Source organism: Trachinotus anak, unplaced genomic scaffold (assembly GCF_046630095.1).
Source record: "Trachinotus anak isolate AG129_WGS33_773 ecotype Australia unplaced genomic scaffold, CSIRO_AGI_Tana_v1 ptg000010l, whole genome shotgun sequence".
Taxonomy (NCBI): Eukaryota; Metazoa; Chordata; class Actinopteri; order Carangiformes; family Carangidae; genus Trachinotus; species Trachinotus anak.
Genome location: NW_027273861.1, coordinates 11,706,238 through 11,728,857, shown reverse-complemented (window position 1 = coordinate 11,728,857; position 22,620 = coordinate 11,706,238). Strand labels below are relative to the sequence as shown.

Genomic DNA, 22,620 nt, shown 5'->3' with positions numbered 1-22,620 from the left:
CCAAGCATTGTATTGGCTATCCATCCCTTTCCAAAATGTTGTTGTGATAGCCTGTTTATGGACATGGCTGTCACAAGCCACTGTTCCGTTTACTTCCTCCTACACACACACATACACGCACACATTCAACCCTGCTGCCTCCTCTGCACATACATGCCTTTGTCGTGTGACAATAGGTTATCGTAGGTCATCAAATGTGATATAAAAAGATCCAGCACGGGTCACTATACTGAGAAATGCGGGTTGAATGTGTGCAAATTTCTCCATTTGCCAAGGAGGATCATTGAGTTGTTTACCCTAAAGTGCTTCCCCATCGAGCTTAAGTGTTGCAACATCCCCAGATCTCAGCAGTGACATTAGGAAAGTGTTATTACTCATAGCTAATATCATATGAAGCCAAAGAAGTTGTATAAAAACATACATTTTCTTGTAAGAATGGCTGAAAATGGATGGAATAGCATAAAAAAAAAAGACACAGCTTGTCCCACTGGAAAAGCGTAAAGGTTGGGAAAACAGGAGGCGGTAAATGTAACATTTACATTGTATCCTACATGCACATTATCACTTTACTTTAAGGTACATAGATAACAACCAGAAACTGCTTACAGACAGCTACACTTTCATTTTATGCAATAGTACAACACCTCCAAGCACCTCATTCTGCCCATACACACACACACACAGCTTGTTTAAAATGTATTTTTAAGGCTAGAACTGTTGCTTAGGGAATCCAGTGAATGCTTTCCAAGCTCTCAATACACTTGCTTTCCAAACTCTAATAAATAGACCTCAGGCAAATTTGTTCAGTTTGTTGTTTGGTGTGTATGTTTTCTTGAAGAATTTGGCTGTAAGATTTTGGATATGAACATTGGTATAGCTTAGTTCTGTGTACTTCAGTTGTACTGATTTCCTCATTTTACAGTGAAAAGTCAGAATTTAAGCTAGACTGTCACTATGCATCTTTTCTGAGTTAACAAAATGCCATGAGTAATATTTATTTCCCAAATTCATCTCCAGCAACATCTTGGTGCATGTAATGCTTCCATCCTGTCATCAATAGTCCTTCTTTTGTACTCTTTTACTCCATTGCTTTATCAACAAGTAAAATCAATTTTCTAAATGTTAGTGTACCAACAGGTCTGCTCTGGGAAGCCAGATGAATAGCCAGATAAATCAGTGTGACCCTTTTAGATAATCGTGTTGTACAAAGAGCATCAGTCATTAGCTGTCTTTAGATATTGTCCTTTTAACATTCATTGAAATGTAATGACAAAACATGCATATGAATACATGAAATAACATGCATATGGTTCATGTGTGGTCACGTTTGTCAAATGTGCAATTCTGATGGCAGACCTGATGTTTATTGTCTGATGGTTTTAGGCTGTCAAAAGTAAAGTAATGCATTTTATTGATGCAGCAGGGTTGCTCAGGAGAGGAAAATCTGTTGCTTTTGAGATCAGAATGCTAGTCGGAAAAAGTGTGAAAGTGGCTAAATTACAGAGCAGATGGCCTGGCTGTCCCATATTCATTCACTCATATTCATTCATCTGGTACAGCTCTCTCTGAGCTCTGACAAGGTGTGCACACACATATCAAGTTTCTTGCACCTTTTAGAAAGGAAGAAATTCAAAGAGTAAAAACAGACAAAAAATGCAAGGCAGGTTTGGTTCCGATTTTCAGTGGCAAAGGAGAAAACATACGAGGGCTACATAAAGTATGTATGATACAGAAAAACCTCAGTGTCAATGAAGCCTGTATCCGTGCTCTGATATTGTTTCTCCTGCAATGTCATTCTGGCTGTTTATACAACTTGTTTGTGCATTAGTGAGTGTGGAGGAAACATCTTCCTTCCTTTAACGCTGCACAACTGGCCTGTAGCAATGGATGAATGGAGATGGCCTATATTTGTTGTTCTCTCTTACTCTCCCAAACCCTCCCTGTCTTTCTCTGAATTTCTGATTGTTTCTTACTCGTGTTATCTGCTTAATTTCAGACTGTGTGTCCATTCTACAAATATTCAAACATCAAAATCACACATGCGTATCACACATAACATCTCACACATAACATCACTATCATATGTGCTTAGATTTGCAAATAAATGATTCGTTAGCAGGACCCACTGAAAGTACACAAAGGACACTGTTGTGTAGTCTAGATTCCCAGGAAAGACAAACTAGAGAAAAGCCCCATTCACTAACAAATGGGGTGTGTCGGCTTTCATCTTAATGATGACCCATGTTCTTTAGAAGCCATACTCGTTCATGGATGAGTATACTGGTGCGTCCATGAGTTGGTTTCAACACTCAAGTTTGTTAAGCTGGACCCCAAGCCATTTGGTGTGGAGGAGCCTCTTTAGCTTCTCCTCTTCAGTGTGAGTCAACTGAGTCCCTCCCCTGTGCCTTGCCTTTCAGTCAGTTCCTGTGCCTCTTAATCATCCCTGCTCTCACGTACTCAATCTCCTTTGTTCCGCAGTATTTTCACATAAACTTGACATAAATTGTCCCAGTTGTACATTTAGATGTCTTTCAGCATCACGGTATAGTATAGTAGAGTGTGTAGCACTGTTGCTCATCTTGCCACAAAGCATACATTTCATTGTATTTTATGTTCCTATTATGTGGTTTTCACCATTGAGACTGGGCTTAGCTAATGACACTGCTGCTTTGCTGCATTTAAAAAAAAAATTTTTTTTTAAATCTGGATTTGTTTTTCTCTGTTTGTGAAAACCACATTTTAGAGCAGAGATGCACGTCAACATGTTGCTAATGTTGTCGTGACTGGGTTATTCAGAACTATGTTCCTGTTGCTAGCAGTGGCAGCACTGGCTGGTTGATCTCTGTTGCTAAGACTTCGCTTCAAATGTGATATAGGGCACATTATATATGGGTGTATTGCCTATTGTGCAGTTGACAGGGTTGAAGCAGCAGTGAAAGTATAGAATAAAAAGATTTAGAACTTACAGTGTAATGTTAAAGTATCTTGTTAGCCTGTGGCAGGTCAGCTCATCACAAGCCATAGGAGGGTCTTCAATCCAGTGTTCAGTTTTGGTAATTGCGACTATGATAGGAATAAAAATCCAAACTACACTATAATAGTCATTATTATTAAACTCATCATTTTATCTCCGTTAGGTGGGTTTCAGCAGAGGCAGTGTGTGTTATGTTACACTGAAGTGCAGTATTATGGATAAATGAGAGCACATGTCTTCCAGGAAAGCAAATAAAGGATATTGTATTTATTTATAGTTGGCCACCTGCAGCCTTCACACGTGTTGAGGCCTTTGGTAAACAGAGCTGAGCTGCCTACAGGTTGACCTCACGTCAGTCCCAGCCCTGATGAAGGAGCCAGTTAGTGACAGGCTCAGCCTTCGATGTAGGTTAGGTCAATTTCAGTGAGCTGCTCACTGGTGAGGAGGACCTGTACTGGGGATCCAAAACCATCTAATTGGTAGCTTCTGCTGTCTTCTGCTACTTTGGCTCAGTGTAATGTATAGTTCGTGGTGGTGACACCACTTGAATTCATGCTCAGGTAAACAAAGCTGAGCAGGGTCTGCCTGCCAGGGTGTCCTGAAACCCAACCCCCTGCCTGGCCTCACTGTCAGTCTTAAATTACTTTCACTGGAGTTTTTCTCTTCAGAACTTTTGAAATGAATTCAGTCTTAAATTCACAGTCTAATGATAGGGTGTTAAAACTATTTTAAGGTGGAATAGTAGACTCAAATGTGGCAAGGTCAGGTTTTGGTGTCACCCTGTGCTTTCTCTGCACCGCCTTTCATATTTCTGTCTAAGAAGATTACTGACATGCTTCTTACACTGCATTAAAATCTTAACCATTTTCACCCAATGCCTATCTTTAATGTGTTTTAAAGCAAAAATATAGCATCCTCATTCCAGTTGTCACTTGTCAAATTATTTCCTCTATTTTAAACAAAGTGTCCAGCTTAAAGATGATTAGAGGTTTGTGGAGGTTAGCAGTTAGTTGACAGTGGTTAACTCCACTTCCTCCAGAGTTGTCTAAAAGTAACACCTGTAGTGTGGAAAGAAAGTAATTATGGAGGTGGAACAGGATATGAATGACAGTGTCAAAAGTCAGACACTGCAGAAATACCTCCCAAAGTTCTTCTGCTTCAGTAATTTCAATGTGGTTCCTCCAATCACACATTGGGAACATAAATAGGAACACTGCAGTGCATACCATCCTTGTAGATATAAGCTGGCAAAAGAGAAGCCAGTGGGTTTTGGCTGCATTTAGTTTTTTTCAGTGTTTTTGACACCAGCAAGAAAATGCCTCAAGCTTATTCACTGCCAAGTTTTAAGGTGTGCAGCAGTGATGTTTGTTTATAGCACTGAATACATCAGACAGAAAAATGTATGTGTTAATCTATAAATGCGATGTGGAGTGCAGTTAGTCATTCTTTTTTTAAGGCTTGGCTGGAAAGTATCTAAATTGTGTTAATAATATACAGGTATGAAAAGAAATGAGAAAACACACATTCATGAAAGCATGGAAAGGGACCTAAAATGTAGCTATACAGATTTTTGTGTTTGAAAATTTCAGCGTCAAGATACCATGTAGATTTGGTCTCTAGTGATACCTTGACAGTTAGATAGTTTAGAGCAGGGATATCTCAAGTGTTTTGATATGTTAATTTTTCTATTTTTTTTGTCTTCAACAGAAAATTTCAATACCGCGGTCAGAAAATTCCAGTGAACTGCAAACGTTTACTTTCTACCTGTCGAATGTGGGCAGAGATAACCCCCAGGGCAGCTTCGACTGCATCCAGCAGTACATCACCAGGTGAAAGCAAACACTGAATCTCACTCACTTTCACTCTTTTCTCATTTATAGTGTGTGCAACTAATTCCTCTCAATCAGAAACACAAATTCAGAAACTTTGAGCTTTGTGTAAATAATCAACAGTCAGAGTGTTTCCCAGGAGACAATCTGTTTAACATAGTTAGGACCTGAGGTGAATCACCAAGCCTCTCAGTGAGATGCTTAACAGGCACCCCTGATGATTACACGCGGCACTTTTGGCTCCATGGAAATACGCATTTCACATGGTAAATGATGGACTTGACCTATTTATTCTCTATAAAACAGGTGTGAAAAGGTAATGTGTTTAGTCAAAATCCAATCAAAACTGACCTATTGCCCATACTTTTCTAAATTGTATTATGATAGAAATAAGTTTGTGCACTGCTGTAAAATAAGAATTAAGTTGTTCTAAATAGCAACAGTGCATACATTTTAGTTTTTGATATAGGTTTTGGCTGTGCTATGTTTTCAGTGTAAATTAAAATTATTCAGTTCGCTAGTGTTCAAATATATTTAAACTTTGATATTTGTTGCACTTGCTCTTGCTGCAAGTGCTGGCTGTTTCTGTTGTAACAGCTGCATCAACAGAAGATATGATTATAATGTGGGTCCACCCCCTTCCATGCATCAAACCCATTAACCTCATTCTGCACATTTTCTCTAACATATGCAAAAAATGTTGGCTGAATCAGATGAGCAGACCCGGATTTCTTTGAAGTGGAAGGCAGAAGAAAAACAGAATGAAGAACAACAAGTCTCTTCTGCTTCTCTGACTGTCAGGTTTCTGACCCCATTACTCTGAAAATATTTTTAACAAGTGGGTCAGGTGGAGTTCATTCGCATCTCCGACTGGATCCTAATCAACCTTGAGTTCCAATCTAAAACCCAAATGACAGAGCTCAGCTTCCACCAACTGCGCCAGCACCATCTCATTTTCTGCCAAATCCTCATCAAAGTGGAGGGGAACCAAAGAGATCCGGAAAGTCGGGAAAGAAGGGGATTTGATGCGGCACTAAGTCGTACTGTGGGAACCCACAGTTGGATGGAAATTGAAAAAATAATAGTTGTGCCCTCAGGGTGTTTGATGGATCTCATCTGGGCAGGAATGCACACTGAAGAGACGGGTTATTGCAAATAGTGAGAGATTTAGGGTTAATGCTGAGAATTAACTTGTGGATTTTTGTTTAGTATTTTAAAGTAGTATCCTCTAAAATATAACATGATATTAGTTTGTGCCCTGTCCATTTCAAATAACTGACAACCTAGTAATGCAGCAGCTTCGAAAAAAGCCCTAATTCCCTGCCAGTCTTTTCTATTCTTTTCTTACTGAAGCTTCTGGTCACTCTATCCCTGTCTTCCTCTCTCAACGTCTCCTGTTTGTTTTGGCAGTGAAGGGAGCATTCAGCTGGATTGTTTGGGTGGGATCCAGGACAAGATTACAGTATGTGCCACAGATGACTCCTACCAGAAGGCCAGAGAAAGCATGGCCCAGGTTGAGGAGGAGACTCGCAGTAGGAGTGCCATTGTCATCAAGCCTGGGGGAAGATATGTCGGTGAGGAGACATGATAGTGACACATGAATACCACAGGTCAATCTGGCATTTTCTCAGTCACACACTGATATTTAATAAGTCAGCTTTTCACTGACTTGAAAGAGATATATCCATTTATATACCAGAACCGTGTGGGGAGTTAATAGCACGCAAATAGAGACTGGAAGAATTTCTGTACCCTGCAAACACCCAAATGGCCTGTGTGTTTGTGTAGTCTTTCGCCGCTGGTGAATGGGTTCACATTGGACCAGACAGGTTGTTTGGGTCTGGGGCTGGATGGCAGAGGTCCAGCGCACTGCCAGCATGCCTCATCTGTAACCAGGACTTTATTGAATTTAATGGAGGTTGATTCCTCAATGGTCAAACATGTAATGCACCACATACACACTGATCCTTTTTCTCCCTAACCCCGTAAATGTAATATAAACACAAAGAGGCAGAAATGTCTCTGGGCATAACACATCAACTTCCTGACTTTTTGTTTTTGTCTCTGACCTGCACTATAAACCAGATCGCAGTAGAAAACCACAGCAGCCCTGCCTCATTGCCTGCAAAGAAAAAAATCCAGTATAAGCCTATTCACTGTGCAGCAATGAGTCAAAGAATGTTTAGTTCAATTGTGCTGTGTAACCAAACAGTATTTTGGTCTCAGTAGGAGGCAAAACAAGATTCATCTGAATCTGAATCACCTGAAAAAAGTCTCAGTGGGAAAAGGTGATAATAGCTGATGTTTGTAATGGAAGGTGAGCTCGGGTGGACGTGGCAGCAGTAAAGATTCATCTTTTGTGAGTCACCTGCCAGATTTCCCAGCTATTAAGAGTCACTGAGTTGAAAGATGTTGACACAAATAAATATATTTCTTGGTGAGGTTATACTTATTTTCTGCTCTTAAGAAAACAGTCAAGCAGAGGCTGCCAGCCAAAAAGTCATTTCAGTCCTTTTCTGCCAGAGCTTTTGTTTCAGGGTTAGGTTGTAGTATAGGTCGCAAAATTCCTCCAGCAATTACAATTCTCATAAACTGAAATTCTCATTGCTACTTGTAAATTAACTGTAAAGTAAACTATACAGACTATTTTTTTTTCTTTAGAAGGATTTATGTGTTCTGGGACCACCTCAGCCAAATAGCTTTTCTCTTTTGCTCATTGTTTTTTTGTTTTTTTTTTCCTCCTTTCGCCTTTCACCACAATGTAATAGTTTATTCCCAAGTAGAATTTATAGACCAAATCTGACTTGAACAATGAATGATTAAAAGGTACATACAATAGGACACTAAGTGCAATCCTAAAAATAATTGGTTAGATAAACGAATATTTTGTTATCAATTAGAAAATTAAGTTAAATATCATTACAATGATATCAGCATTTTCCTTTAACAGATAAACCTGTTTTATTTTGAAATCTACACCACAAGGCTATTCCTTACCAAACCTCTCTAATGTCATACTTCTGTAACTCCTCTCAGGCAAGAAGGTTCAGATCCGGAAACCAGCACCTGGCCTCTCAGACATTGCCCCGTTACGGAGAACATCTCGGCCCGTCATCATCTCTAGCAGTGCTCTAAAGAAAGGCACGACTCAGCACAGGCCACTCCGAGAGCGCCTCGTACACCTGCTGGCTCTCAAGCCTTACAAGAAGCCTGAGCTGATCCTGAGGTTGCAGAAAGATGGCCTCTCACAATTAGACAAAGACTCCCTGGACAGCCACCTGCAACAGGTGTCACACACACACACACACACACACACACACACACACACACTTCAGTCATTCACTCACTCAGAACTCACACTGAGACAGTAGTAGACTCACCCATGGCTCTTTTTCATTTTTTAGGTGGCAAACCTTAATGGGAGAGACAGCACCTTCACATTGAAGGACTTTTTGTATAAGGAAATTCAGAAGGACTGGCCAGGCTACACAGAGGGAGACCAGCAGCTTCTCAAGAGAATCTTGTTCAGGTATGTCAGAGATGTGGATTACTTGTACTTGAAAGCCACACATCACCCTGTTCTGATGATGATTTCTGATCAGCCATAAATTAATACAATCTGAATAGTTATTTTAGAAATATTGACTACATATTAAGTAGGAATTTTGCAGTAAAGTGCATGTAAATTCTTTTCTTTTCTTTTTTTTTAAGATTGGTGTAATGTATCAGCCTAAATCAGCCTAATGTTGTCTAAATGGTAAATTGTCTTTTGAATGATAATTTTATGTGTCAGTGTTAGGGGAGTTAATTGTGAGTAGGTCTTGTTAGGTGTCGTAGTATACCAGCAACCTGAAGTCCCTTAGCCTTTGAGCAACAATAGCTGATACTGAAGCAGTAGATTGCATTTCTAAAGTAACAGATGTTATTTTTTTTATCCAAATCCAATCTTTTTTTCAAGCTATAATTCAGGGTGTTGTGGATGAAGTCTGGGACACTGCAAAGTGTTGTTTGTGTTGACTGTGGTGAGAGAGAGGCCACAAGGTGATAGCTCTGGTATGTGAGAATTGTAGAGAAATGTCCTTTTATCAAGCAACAACATGTCTTCATGCAAAATCTGTCCCTTTTAATATCTTAGTATGTAACTAATTAAGATAATTGTATATGAGATATGATTAGGAAATATAAGGTGATCTTGGAATTAATTCTGTGCACTTTACATTGTTCCCGCTGTCATGTTTCATATCAAACCTAAGTATGGATGTGCAAAATGTAAAATTCACCGTGGGCATGGCAGGTGTCTATTTGTCCCTAGGAATATTTCTGTGTGCTCCACTGAATTTTGTCTAAGTGTTGTATTTGTTGACAGCATGAGCTGCTGGCCTTCTTCCCAGTGGAAAAATTGGGTTTCTCAGGATCTGGGACACTAAGGAAAAGCAAGCTCCCAGCTAGCTATATATAGACCAGGCAGCAATGCTCAGTGCTGAGTTTGTGTTTATGTAGTGGACCCAGACATGGCTTCTATTCTCAATGATGAGCTTAAATGTACCTGTAGTGCTACCCCAAGGACAGCTTGAGTGTTAAAACTGAGTAACCAGAAAAATAGAAACACTTGTAAGATGCAATTCAGTGCAATGCAATAGCCCTGCAACATGTAGGGCTTCACTTTTCCTGAAAAGTCCATTTTTTGTTGAGGCTGCTACTAACATAGTTTAAAGGTATGTTTTGTGTTGTATTAGACTTAGGCATATTTACATGTGCATATATCACATGTATAAATATGTGACGCAAACTGCAGCCTGTCTCACATAGTGTCGGCAACAATTCAGTTTTTTAAAAGTTTCATAAAGGTAGTCTGTAGTACAGGACTGTTGCATTGCATTAGTGTAGTGTTTTTCTGGTCACCCAGTATATTTTCTGTGCTTGCGCATGTATGTATGTCCTTGTATTTGGTTTGTAAAGGCATGCATATCCGCAAATACTTGGAGTCTATTTGTGTGTCTGTGTTTTTAAAGTACTTTGAGCTCTGTTTGTGAGTTTATCAGCTGCCTAAAAACCATAGCCTCCCACCTAATACCACCTCCCCCACCCCAGCTCCTCCAGAGTTTGAGCTAATGCAGTCAGTCACGCAGGAGTAGCACAGCAACATGATTGGAACGCACATGATGCAACAGTGTTCCAGCACATGCTGATCTGTGTGTGAGGTGGCACCGGTCCAAAGTTCAGCCATATCTGTGGGCCTGCTGTCTCACTCACAGCTCCTGCCTGTCTATCTGACTGTCCCCTCCACAGACACTCACACACAAACACACACACCCTGATTGAACTAGGGTGGGGCATTGACAAGACTTGGTGTATCCAACTGCCCCCTACTGATAAAGTCATCAGCTGTGGCAGCAGCATCTCTGCATGTGCACTTTTTCATTTTAGACTGAAATGTCATGTCTGTAGCTGTGGCTTCTTTATTTGCATCGATAGATCCTTAAACCAGAGCTAGAACTGTGTTCTCAAGCACACAGACCAAACTGCAGCTTCAATAATGAAGCTAAGTATATTTGTTATGTATTTAAAAAAAAAAAAAAAAAAAAAAAAGACTGGATCAATAGGTTGGCTGTCATGCTGAAAATTACCTTTGTCTTGGCTGTGTTGTTTAACCACTCTTCATCTTGGTTGGATAGATGTGTATTGGCACAGCTCCTTTGTTTTGACATTGTTGCCGTGTGATAGATTAATATGGTACAAAATGTGTCAGAATTTTCATGTTTTATACTAAATCTGAGGCTTAGTTCACAGACTCTCATGGAGGTAGTCAGGGTTAGAGTGGCATGAAAACAAATGGAGTACTGTCCTGATCCCATTCAAAGACCATTTAGTCAACTTTGTAGTGTGCATATTGCCTGCAAAACCTCCCAAACCACATCCATACCCAGTGAGCAGCAGCACCATATTCTCTCTCTCTCTCTGACTCACTTTCTGTCACTGTGGAGTGTCATGCCACTTTCTCACTTGTCATGAACTAGCTGCCAAAATTCTTCAACCATGAAAGAAAAATGCACCACTGTCAATGAGAGTACACATTTTCTTCTTCAGATAAAGAAAGACAACTAATTATTTATGAAATATTCTTAAACACTGAAAGGTTTTAAACTGGTAGAGAATTTCTGCTGATTCAATTATTGAAATTTTGCCTCATCCATTTTTTGCATTATGACAAAATGCTGCTTCACTCAGTTGTCATACCGACCGTCTCAGCCTCACAAAGCAACTGTTGTAACTTGTTTTTAATGCATTCATACCCCTGTAGAATTAGCTTCACAAAAATTTTAGTTTGGATATTTTTCTTGAGCGTCATTTCTTGAAAAAGAGCATTTTAAGCTATTTGTGCTAAGATGATAAATCAATGCAAATAAAATTGATTCTGCAATATACTCAATTGTCTGTTCAAACAAGTAAACAACACTTAGACTGAAAGACCAGATCTAACTGAAGCCCCCAGTTCTGCTGCATTAGTTCCAATAGTAATGCTGTGACACTTGAACAGGTAGTTTGATAAAGTCATGTTCTTGCCACACCAAGTATGCAAAGATTATATTCTGCAGAAATGTATATCAAGCATTTTCTTTTCTGTTTTTGTGTGTGTGTGTGTGTGTGTGTGTGTGTGTGTGTGTGTGTGTGTGTGTGTGTGTGTGTGTGTGTGTGTGTGTGTGTGTGTGTGTGTGTGTGTGTGTGTGTGTGTGTGTGTGTGTGTGTGTGTGTACTGTCTTAGGAAACAGTGCCAGGCCCAGAACAGCTCTGCCCCTCCACCCGAGAGCCCACCCAAAGAGCTGGCCAGCAGCTCTCCCTCTCAGGTGAGCTTCCTGTTCTTTCCCAGTTCCCAAGTACAATAACTAATGTCTTCCTGTGGTCATACAGTTGTATAGTTATTATTTAATCTTGATATTTCAGTTCATGGACTCTTGGACTGCTTGATGTTAATTCAGTAGAGTGTAAATACACTCTTCATAGTTAATCATTGACCAGAGCTAGCTTGCCTTCAGTTGTCCCAGCTGATCCAGTAGAAATGGTAGAGGAATGGTTAATATCCCTTCCAATACACATCTTTTCACCAAAGATATGTATTGGATCTTTTTTTCCACCAGTTTACCAAACACTGCAGCGTGCTGACTGGATTGTCCCTGCAGTCTGGTGGTTTCTGGTATTTCCCAGGGAGGAATTTTCTAAATTCTTCCTTTCTCCCTCTAAGCTGATTTGTGTTTCCCCCCTCAATGAGTTTTACTTTCAATACATGTTTTCTGGACTGGTTCCAGCTGACTAGTATAACTTTTGTTTTAATCTGTAATGTGTTCAAACATGTATACATTGGTTGCATGTGTACTAAAGCTTTGTTTCTAAACCAAAAACTAATCCCCTCCACCATACACTACATTTTACTAACACTTGTTTTCACTTCTCATTGACTGATTCATTTTTTTTCATATTCCTTGTCCTGTTCTCTTTTTAGGTCAGTCCAGACTCTTGAGTTTATCCATTGTTTACACTTCCATTAGGTAGAGGGAGGAGGTGCTGCTCTGTTATATTAATAGCTCCTTCCTCTCAGGTTCGTCTCCCTCAGACACCTACTGAATGCCCCTTCCTTTCCACTCCCTCCCTCAGTAAACACAGTACACAAACACACAAGCAAACATTACCCCAGGCTCTTTTTTAAATTCAGCAGCAGCAGCAGCAGCAGCAGATAAAGTTGTATGTAAACCTCAAATAGGTGAGGGATGAGTCAGGCAGTGCTGCAACAAAAAAAAAGCAAGACCATGTTTATTATTATTATTTATTACCACTATTAAAATTATTATAATCAAAAAGTTTTCCATTCAAACTTAAATGCATAAGCAAAATCTCTCCTCCTTCATCTTTTGGCTGGGGAATTAAATAAGTTTTCATTACAGCTGTCACCTGATCTGTTAAAGAATTACATCATAGCGCAGATGTCCAACACTCAAAATGAAGATAAATACTCTAAAAAACTGCTTTGTGTGGAATAAGAGAATGAAAGAGCCATGCAGGGGAAAAGACGGTGCCACTCGCTGGGTCTGGATATGTCTCAGAATGCCAGTCTTCTGTTGGAACACACAGTGACTGGGTCGCCACTCCCAAAGACATTAGTGCAAGCTGGGTCAAACAAGGCCTGTCTGTAATGTAATCCCTGGTATTGTGAAAAGACGGTCCAGCAATCATAGTCTCAGTGCTACTGAGAATACTCTTCTCTTCTCCTCTTATACTTGGTTTCTCTCTCCATCTATATGCTTTTACTACAATCCTCCCCTCTGTACACTCTCTTGCCCCCACAGTTCAGACCATTTTTATTTGCTCTGACCAGGGCTGCACTTTTCCCTTCGCTCACTCTCAGATGAACTGACTTCATATTGAACCCTGTTTTAGGTTCTCCGACTAAAATTGCTATTTTTCTGCCAGAAACGGCCCGCTGCTGACTTCATTGACCCTCTTGCCAACAAAAAGCCCAGGATATCACACCTCGCCAGCAAGGCTGCAACAACCCCAGTTAATGGCAAGCTCAGTTCCTCCAATGGGAGAGGAGAGGCAGGAGGAGCGCAGGCAGAAGTGGTTTCTATGTCAGACGGCGGAATGACGTCCAGCTCCCAGCAGCTCCCTGTGCTGGACATACCTCGCCCTTTCGAAGCGCTGTCGGACGTCAGCAATGACTCCAGCCACAATGGGAGAGATTGTGACTCTCAGGAAACAGCAGTGTCCGAGAGGCTCAGCCAACCTCCTTCGCTCTTCTCTATGTCAACGGTTCTCTCCGCGCCAAGCATCGACACATCATCTCCCAGACACTCGGCCCTGGATGGCCCTCGGGACAAAAGTCTTTCATCCTCCAACAGCAAGTCCAGGAAGAAGTCGAAAAAACATAAAGACAAAGAGAAGAGCAAAGACAGGGAGAGGGCGAGAGAGAAGGAGCAAGGAAAGGAGAAGGAGAGGAAGAGTCGTGAGGAGCATGTGCCTGAGCCTAATAAAGCCTGTGAGATGAGCCCAGGAAACCTCAAAAGCAACAGTATTCCACACAAAAGCACAGGTGAGAGCAACGGGCATACACAGATCATCTTTTCCTTCTGCACAGAATGTCTTTATTTACTAAAAATCAGTTTCACTGATTTCTGAATAAAAGTAGTACTTCATATGGATACTTAGTCATCGCTGTGAGTAGGTGATGCATCATGTGACCAGTGTGTGAGTCACTGATTAAACGGAGACCCCTGCTGTTCAGCTTTATACATTCAGTTACATCAAATAGACACCTGTTAATCCAACTGTCAAATAGAATCTGTGGAGAATTACGCGTTTATGAGATTAATTATGTAAACAATAATAATATAATCTATATATAATGATCTTGTGATGTTGCCTTTCCAGTTGCACTACAGCAGTTTTCACATGGAGACAACAAAGACAACATATTCAGATGAATGCCATTTCTGTGACCTTGTTTCAGATCTGAATGGAATGTGCAACAGTACCAGTATTCCTTCATCATCACCTGAGGTGGCAGACTATTTATTGTGAGTATTTAACAGTTTTAGGTCTCAGTAGATCCTACAGCAGTGCTGCTAGCTGCTAGAGAGTCTGAATTCTCCTTAAATTCATTATTATTAAGTAGAGGTTTTAAAACTGAGGCAGGAGAGTTGAAGAGGGGCCTGGGGGGACAGGTGCAAGGAACAGATGCAAGCTAATGCTCTAAAAACAGTGGGAAGTTAGTTAACGTAATTTAGCCCACTTACCTACATTTGCAGCAGTTGATCTGACAGACAGCTCACAAACTTAAAAACCCTTATTGCCAATTTGCTTCTAACTTTTACTCCTTTGTGGAGTCATAACTCTTACACTTTCTGAGGATATCAGTATTTGTATTTGACCCCAGAGTATCTACAAAAATCCAGAGATAGTTGTCTGTATATCCCTGGATACACTGCAAATGGGAACTGCTGATTTACTTTTAATTTACTGAGAAATACATATACTACAAAAAATACTTTTAATATTTTAAATGGTGGTAGATTGTCAAAATGTAAACAAGTATGGGCTGAAAAAGTAACAGGATTAGAAAACCGAAGTTTTTGGGCAAACACAGTTGTCTCAATTTTGAAACATGTATCAAAAATGAATTTGTTTGTGTTTTGCCACCTCTCACTGAGCCTCTTATTTACTATTTTTCTCAGTACGGTGGCCTCCAAGGACAAAGTAAATTCAAGACAGAAAGCACAAACATTAAGAGAAATGCTCTACAAATAAACGTTTCAGAAAACAAATGCAACAAGAATTGCTACAATTTCTCTGGGACACCAGGGTGAATTGCTGGGGCTCCATTTGGAAAAACGGCAATATACAGATAGACATTTTTTCTAACCAGACTTTTTGGGGAAGAAAAATCTTTTTGACAGTTTAGTATAAGATGCCCCTGTCATCAAATTTGTAATATATATTAAAAATATAGCTACAGACCACACTGTTCATTTTCATTTATATATATATACATTTTTCCTGAAATTTCATGATGTACCTGTGCAACGAATTTGCATTTGTGTTTTTGTATTTGTAGTGCATTTCCCACAATGTTTGTGCTTTATCCTTAGGGGCCACCATAGTTCAGTAATATTTTCTCTTATTCAACCCTTAGGAAGTACACTGTAATCGGCTCTCCAGAGCAGCGTCAGAGATATAAAAACGATTTCAACGCTGAGTACAGTGAGTACCGGGGTCTGCATGCTCGGATAGAGGGCATCACCCGGCAGTTCACTGTGCTTGACAATGAGCTCAAACAACTCCAACAAGGCACAGACAAGTACAAGGTAGATTTCCTGCAGGACACACACATATCTGCTACTTTTGTTTAAAAATATCTTAAGTTACTATAACATCACCATAATTTATTCACATCAGCTGCCCTTTTTTTGTCTCCCTTTGCAGACAATCCACAATCAGATACTTCAAGAATATCATAAAATAAAAAAGGTAAGCTTTCCTGCTTTAAATTATTCCGATGGTATAAAGTATCCGAGTAGATTATCAGACTGTGACTCTGTTTTTTCATATCCCTTGCAGACTAATCCAAACTATAGCCAAGAGAAGAACCGCTGTGAATATCTACACAACAAACTGGCACATATAAAGAGACTTATTGCAGAGTACGATCAACAGCAACTTATAGCAACAATTAGTTATTAGATATCGTTTCCCTGTTATCTCTGGAAACCAAGCAGATAAAGGAAAACTCTGGATTCCGCTTGCGCTAAAAAATTGTTCTCATGAAAGATGCCATGAAGGGAGTATTTCCCTCATTGGGGCCAAAGGCTCTAGTGAGGACTAAGCAGGACACATTATCTTTTTCTTTCTCTTTTCTTTCCTTTGTATTTTTTTTCTATTTTTTTCCTTTTGGTAGATGGCCTGGTGTGGCCAGGTCCATCTGTGTAGTTACAATGCATCCAGAAAGATGGTGTGGCTTTGTTTTTTTTTGTTTTTTTTGTTTGTTTTTTTGTTTGTTTTTTTCAACAGCCCACCCTGCTTATAGTGCACAGGGGTCTGAAAGAGTCAAAACATGGACAGTTTCCCACTGTCTTTGGAAACATCCAAATAATCTTTCCTGCTTTTGAAACTGGAGGGAAGGGGACACTGAGATGAAAACTGCAGAATTTATTTCAAAAGCAATTAATTTGTTTTTGTGTAAAGAAAAATTAAGTTAATGACACATCTGTTTTCCCCATATACTTAAATGAATGGTTGGGATGCTTATTTTTCTGTCATTTATTTTATTTATTTTTGACACTTAACTGAGGAGAATAAGTCTGTTTTACACTCCTCAAGACCAGTACTTAAAAGCTGTCTCTTATTTTTTGTCCTCACATATTGAATGTCAGCCAGTATTTTATTCAGAAGCTGCCTTGCCCATCTAATTGTCATTCTGTTGGCATTAATTATTTTTTTTCTCTTTTAAAGAGATGCAAATATTACTATTGATTAAATCAAAACAATGCCTCTAAATGCACACAGTCAAACGCACGTTTGTGCGCTTGGCTTTTCTTTTTTGAAATCATGTGCAGATGTCTTAACTATGGGGATGTGTGAAATTTTCCAGTCAGTCTAGAGCTGTAGATTTTCTTTGAACACAGTCTCCTCACTCAGTCACGACGAGCTGCAGTGCTTGTTCACCAGTTACAGCGGTGGTCCTCACCGATGGTCCATCATATTCTATCTGTATTAAGCTCTTAATTGGTTGTCTTTCCAGTTTAGTTTGTGATGGCTTTTGTAGCAATAGAGTTATTCACACTTATCCGAAGAGTTCATTGCCAGCTCTACTCTTCATCACTCTATGGAAGATCCTCTAATTGTAAGATGAAGCAGACAGGGGATTCAGATCTACAGGCTTTTTCTTTTTCATCTTCAAAGTGTTCAAAAATTTTGATTGATCCACAGATCTGATGTCTCCTAAGTTAACTATTTTAGTTACATTAAAACAACAGTGTTTACAGTGTCTATTAGAAGATCAAATTTTCTTGTTCTGTCTGCTCATCGACCCACATGGTAGTCCATTCAAGACGACTGTTAAGATGAAGCCATCTTTGATCATCTTCTGAGTGGAACTTGGTGGACTTCCTCATCAGAGAAGGAATGCTCACATGTGACCACTTTTTGCCTTTTCAAGTGTGATGTCAGATACTCAGCAGAGGATGACGTGAAAATCAATCTCCTGGATCAGCTCTACTCTCTGAGAAGTGTCGCATCAAGACGGATTCGCTCAGTGTATCCGAAGACGAAGTAGAAATGCTGTTTCAGAAGTCAAGTTTAGTCAGCAAATGCATTTCTTGTATCGACCTTTTTATGTGAATATGAAAAATCAGCACTTTTTCTCCTGATCTTGCTGTTACTTGGGGGGTTTGTCCAAATGACACTTTTCTCTTTGTCCATCAGAGTGCATGCTTTATGAATGTGTTACAATGAACAGTCTTTATATCTTTACTTGAAAAAAGAAAAAACTGCCCAAGGATATCAGAATCCAAGCAAAGGCCTAGTCCAACCGAGTTCATATGTAATCATTAGACATGGCTATGACCAGCATGTATACCAAAGTGCTTACTGAGTTGGATGAAATGAAACGCGCTACCAAATGTTGGCAATGGAACATGTCACAGTATTCTGTAGTTTCTGTTATCATTTCTTTTGTCCATATAGTTCATCATCCAGTGGGAACTTTCTCAGTGTTTTCTTGTGAGAAGTCAAAGGAGGCTCCTTTACTTCAGATAGGATTGGCAAGACTGGGCTCGAGTGTTTTAATGTAATGTCAGGTTTCACATTATATCACTCTCCTATTTCAAACACTACATCAAGTCCAGCGCTCCGGTGGCAACTTGATACTGAGACTGTATCTGGGACTTGATGACGTCTTGGCAGGAGGAGACATGAATGTTAAGTCACCAGAATCAACACTCAGCGTCGCCCAGTACTGCAACCCTTAACAAGAAAGACACTTACATCAATTCTTACTGTATCGTCATTTCTAGAAGCATTCTGATATGATTACTGTATTACACCTGTATTATGGTCAAAATCCAATGGGAATGAGTTTATCAGTAAACACATTTTGCTCAGATGGAGAGCAAACTGTTTGAAAGAAATGAAATGCCAGCACAAGAGTACCATTGTATGAGTTGATTGTGCCAAAATGACCTGTTGTATAGGGTTTTTTTTTTTTCCTTTTCTTTTCATTGAGTATATATACATGCTGCTGTATAAGCAAAGAGGGCTTTGGAGAAGAGTCATGAAATGTTGGCGCTAAAACCCAAAGCACGCTTTTTGAAAACCATAAGGGACTGGGACTGAAATTGATCCTTGTTTCAATAAAATTCTTTAAAATCCTTATTTGTGAAATTCTGAACCGGTTGTTGCTGTCCGTTATTATAATGAAGCAGAATTTTAGGTGAAAAAAATGTTTCTACTGTGAATTATTCTGTGTGCTGCTAAGGTGAATAATTAATGTGTTAAACATGGATAGTGATGCTATGAATGTATCCCACAGAGATGGTATTTGGCTTGTTTTGTGATGGATACATAACATTGGATCATATCTTGACATTGGGCTTGAACAAAGGTAAAAAGATGCAACTTTTGTATTAGGCAAGTACACAAAACAGATATTTTTAGCACCTTTTGGAGGCACTGCAGGGCTCATGTTTGTATACACCATTCCCTGAAAAAATATAAATGAGACACGGTTGTGTTTGATACAGCTTTCATTCTGTTTTCAATTTCTGTTTATTGGACTTGTCAGTATTCTAACATTTGTTTACAATTACTGAGTTGTGTAGAGACAAAGATGTCCTGTAGGTGGCAGCAGTTTCACAGTTTCTAAAGCCTCCTCACATTGCTGGCACACCTTGTTTTTGTTCAAGAAAGCAGCAAATTGAAAAGAAACATTTTGATCCCTCTTGTTTTCTCCACAATGCATTGTTTATCCCGAGAGGTCAACTCGTGCATGGTCAGTGACACCCTCAGGAACTGCCCTTATTGCAAGGGAGTGCTGGGAAAAGAAGCTAGTCGCTTGTGTAGTCTCTGCCTGTATGTGCTGTTTTCTAATGTGCATCCTCGTATAACCCATGGATGTGTGATGTTTACTGCCAAGTCTGCGCCTTGCACTGAAACATGGATCCAAAAAAGGCCCTGGCATGGCAGCGTGAGCAGAAGATGCTCCGGCAAGGCAACAGAGAGGACAGGGCTCAGTGTAATCTGACACACTGTGAAAGATCCCAGAAATCTACATAGCGACTGTGTTCCAGTTGGCTGAGCTGAGCTGTGCCTGAGCCTTGCTATGCTGCTACTGGCTCCCATCCCAAAGTTGGCCTCAGCTCTGCTCAGGGAGCTGGAGGGGGGCCTGGTCAGCGAGTTCACTGTGGCAAGCTGCCATCTCTCCCTCTCCTCAACATACAGCAGCGTATGCACTGACATGTTTACACACACAGCGGGGAACGTGAGAGCTCTCTTACCCCTCTGTGTTTCCAGGGTTGTACTAGTCAGACAAGATTTAAATAGTCTGGATTTCAGAGAGGGGTCTGCTTGTATGAAGATTCTCTGCTAACAGAGCAGGTCAGTGATTTAATGTGACAATGTAGGTCGCGGTTGAAATAAAGGTCAGTCAGTTGCTTGGCATAAGTGGTTGGTGTTTTAGACATTAGGGCATTTCATAATAGATTCAGGTAAAATGGTTTATCTGCACTGCTTCTATCTAACCTGCACATCTCTGCAGCCAACCACAGAAAAAGCTAATACTGGCCTCACACATGTAGGTTGCTGAGAGTGAAATATTTGCCACTTTTGGCACCAGAATTGTGGGGAGCTTGGCAAGTTGTGACGAGCAGACAAAAGACCAAACAAGGACAACCTTTATATCGTCACATTTAAAAGAAATATGATCAATAAAACATGGTTAATTAATTCAGAGAAAATGAACCAAGACAGTATGATAGAAATGGATTGTTAGAGCCAATAGTGAAGCTCTGCCAAACCTTTAAATGTACATGTTGCAATTCAACGGTAAGATTCACGATTGCCAGGATAAGCTCTGCTGTCTGAAGCATTTTCTGACATTTATAAATTTGGTATTGGTGGAGCAGAGGAATGAGCACACAACAGTAGTCATGCTCACTTGTGTTCAAATGACCTGCAAGGAGGAGGAGGCGAGCACTGTGAGCACAGAGCAATACCTGGGATTGTTTTGTGGTTTTAGGTCCCAGAAAGAAGAAGCATGATTAATCTCAGTTTCCCCAATCTCAGCTTTTACCATCTCGAAACAATGCTGTTTGAAATGAGCAGTCACCTTCTCGTTGGCGGTTTGCAGTCCTCCCACCCACTTGGTATAACTGACTAAAAATGCTTTTAGTCATAAGGGTTTCTCATCTTGATTGTTCTGCAGTGTCTCTGTCACTTGCTGCCCATTGTGTTTCGTCTTTCCTTATTATGGAGCCTGTGTCCCAGCATCTCAGTGTGGGACAGTGGATGATTCTCAGTATTTCAGCTTCATTTTGACTGTCATGACCTTCAACGTCACTTCTAACAAGGAGGAGGATTGTTTCCCCTCACTGCTGATCTTGTTCCCGCGTCATCGTCTCATTTTAACTCACCAATCAGCAGAGACAGGCATATTCCCTCTTATATAAGATCTCTTTGAGTGTGATATATCTATTATACTTAAAGAATGCTAAGCAAGCATCGTCTTGTTTGGCTGCTATTTTGTATGCATTCAATAAAAACAATAAATACATCAGTCAAGGTTCTATAGCAGGTCAGTTTGTACTTTATTTTGTCTTTGCGCCATTCATGCAGTGTAATAAAATTAATATGAATATTTGAACTTCGCCTTTTGTGTTTGAGAACCAACCTTTTCAAAAATGATTTCAGGTCAAATTCGTGCTGCAAATGACTAAACCTCCTTCTAAACACTCTCTGTTGTAGATTGCCACGCTGAATCAGTCCACTTTTCTGTGAATGAGCTGAGGACATTTGTCTTGGGACTCTACTTGAGCTGTCAACACATCCACTCATCCTCACGTTTAATCTTTCCTTCTTTCATTTAAAATGCAATCTAACAATAGCCACGTTCAAAAAACTGTATTGAAAAAACAGCAGAGAGACAGGCAAACTAAATATCAGAATAATATCCTATAGTGGCTTGACCACATAGTGACCCATCCCTACTCTCAACCACAGAATACAGTATAAATCATCGTTCGTTGTGGATGCTTCAGTCCTGCAGTTGTGGTGTGTGTTGTGTTCGAGTAATGACTATAACCTGTGAACTCGAACTGCACAGTATATTTTGATTGAGATCCTTGTCATGCGCGGTGCATGTACAGTGTGTACCACTACACTACCAATGCATTTTCTATCAGCTCTATGGTGCAATAATTGTACATTATGACTGACTGATGTCTCTTATTTCATTTCATATAGAGCTGGGCAACAATGTTTTAGTGTGATGCACCTTGTTTTTGTTGGAGATGCATCAGGCAGAAGCACAGTGACTTTGATGAAATACATGTGAATTTTCCCATGGTTACATCTTATGTCATGACTTATTTTTATATATTACAGGGAACTGTGAGTCTAATTGTCCCCCATTTAGGTTGTTCAGATATTGTTCATCATTGAACATTTATAGTTTTTGGTGTTTTATGAAGACTTGTCAACTTAAACTCTCTCAGAATTGAGGAAATGGTACAAAAGTGTTTAAACAACGTTAGTTTGTAAATGTTAGCGAGTCAGTTGTCTTCAGTTAGGACTTTGATCAGCTCAGGAACATTGATCCAGATTCAGGTCTACCAACATCACACATCTGTGTGTGTGTGTGTGTGTGTGTGTGTGTGTAAATATTTACGTTTATATATCAAAGGTCAGCTGCATGTCTATTTTACAAGTTTAATAAGTAAGAAATTCAGTTAACTGTCTCTTCTTCTGGCAACAGACATTTGCAAAAGATATGGAGAAACTACACACAGCCCCAACAGTTTTTGCTGCGAGCCACTGTGGAGTCTACATGCACCTTCCTCACAGTGGACATGTTTTACTTGTTGAAGTGTGTGTGCCTTCCATGTAGGTGCGACAGGGGTATGGTGCTGCACTTACTGGCTAAGTAGCATTCCTGGAACACAGGCACTATACTGCACTGTCAAATTTCTGCTATAGCGTTTGTCATTAGTTAGAGAACGAGAGAGAAAGAGGGAGAGATGTGTGTCCTTAGGGCTGAATTAAAATTCCAAGAACAATTTT

General features: G+C 39.9%; 1 protein-coding gene across 1 annotated transcript in view; it reads left to right on the top strand.

Annotated features, from left to right (window-relative positions):
* ell (elongation factor RNA polymerase II) overlaps positions 1–18,736 on the top strand; it is a 32,728-nt gene extending 13,992 nt beyond the window's left edge. The window contains exons 3-12 of the mRNA XM_071487563.1: positions 4,682–4,803; positions 6,214–6,377; positions 7,840–8,090; positions 8,208–8,332; positions 11,567–11,648; positions 13,267–13,885; positions 14,303–14,369; positions 15,485–15,656; positions 15,775–15,819; positions 15,910–18,736. Coding sequence (XP_071343664.1) covers positions 4,682–4,803; positions 6,214–6,377; positions 7,840–8,090; positions 8,208–8,332; positions 11,567–11,648; positions 13,267–13,885; positions 14,303–14,369; positions 15,485–15,656; positions 15,775–15,819; positions 15,910–16,032 — 1,770 coding nt within the window. The 3' untranslated portion in view covers positions 16,033–18,736. The remainder of the gene's footprint in view (positions 1–4,681; positions 4,804–6,213; positions 6,378–7,839; positions 8,091–8,207; positions 8,333–11,566; positions 11,649–13,266; positions 13,886–14,302; positions 14,370–15,484; positions 15,657–15,774; positions 15,820–15,909) is intronic.
* Positions 18,737–22,620: the final 3,884 nt, after the last annotated feature.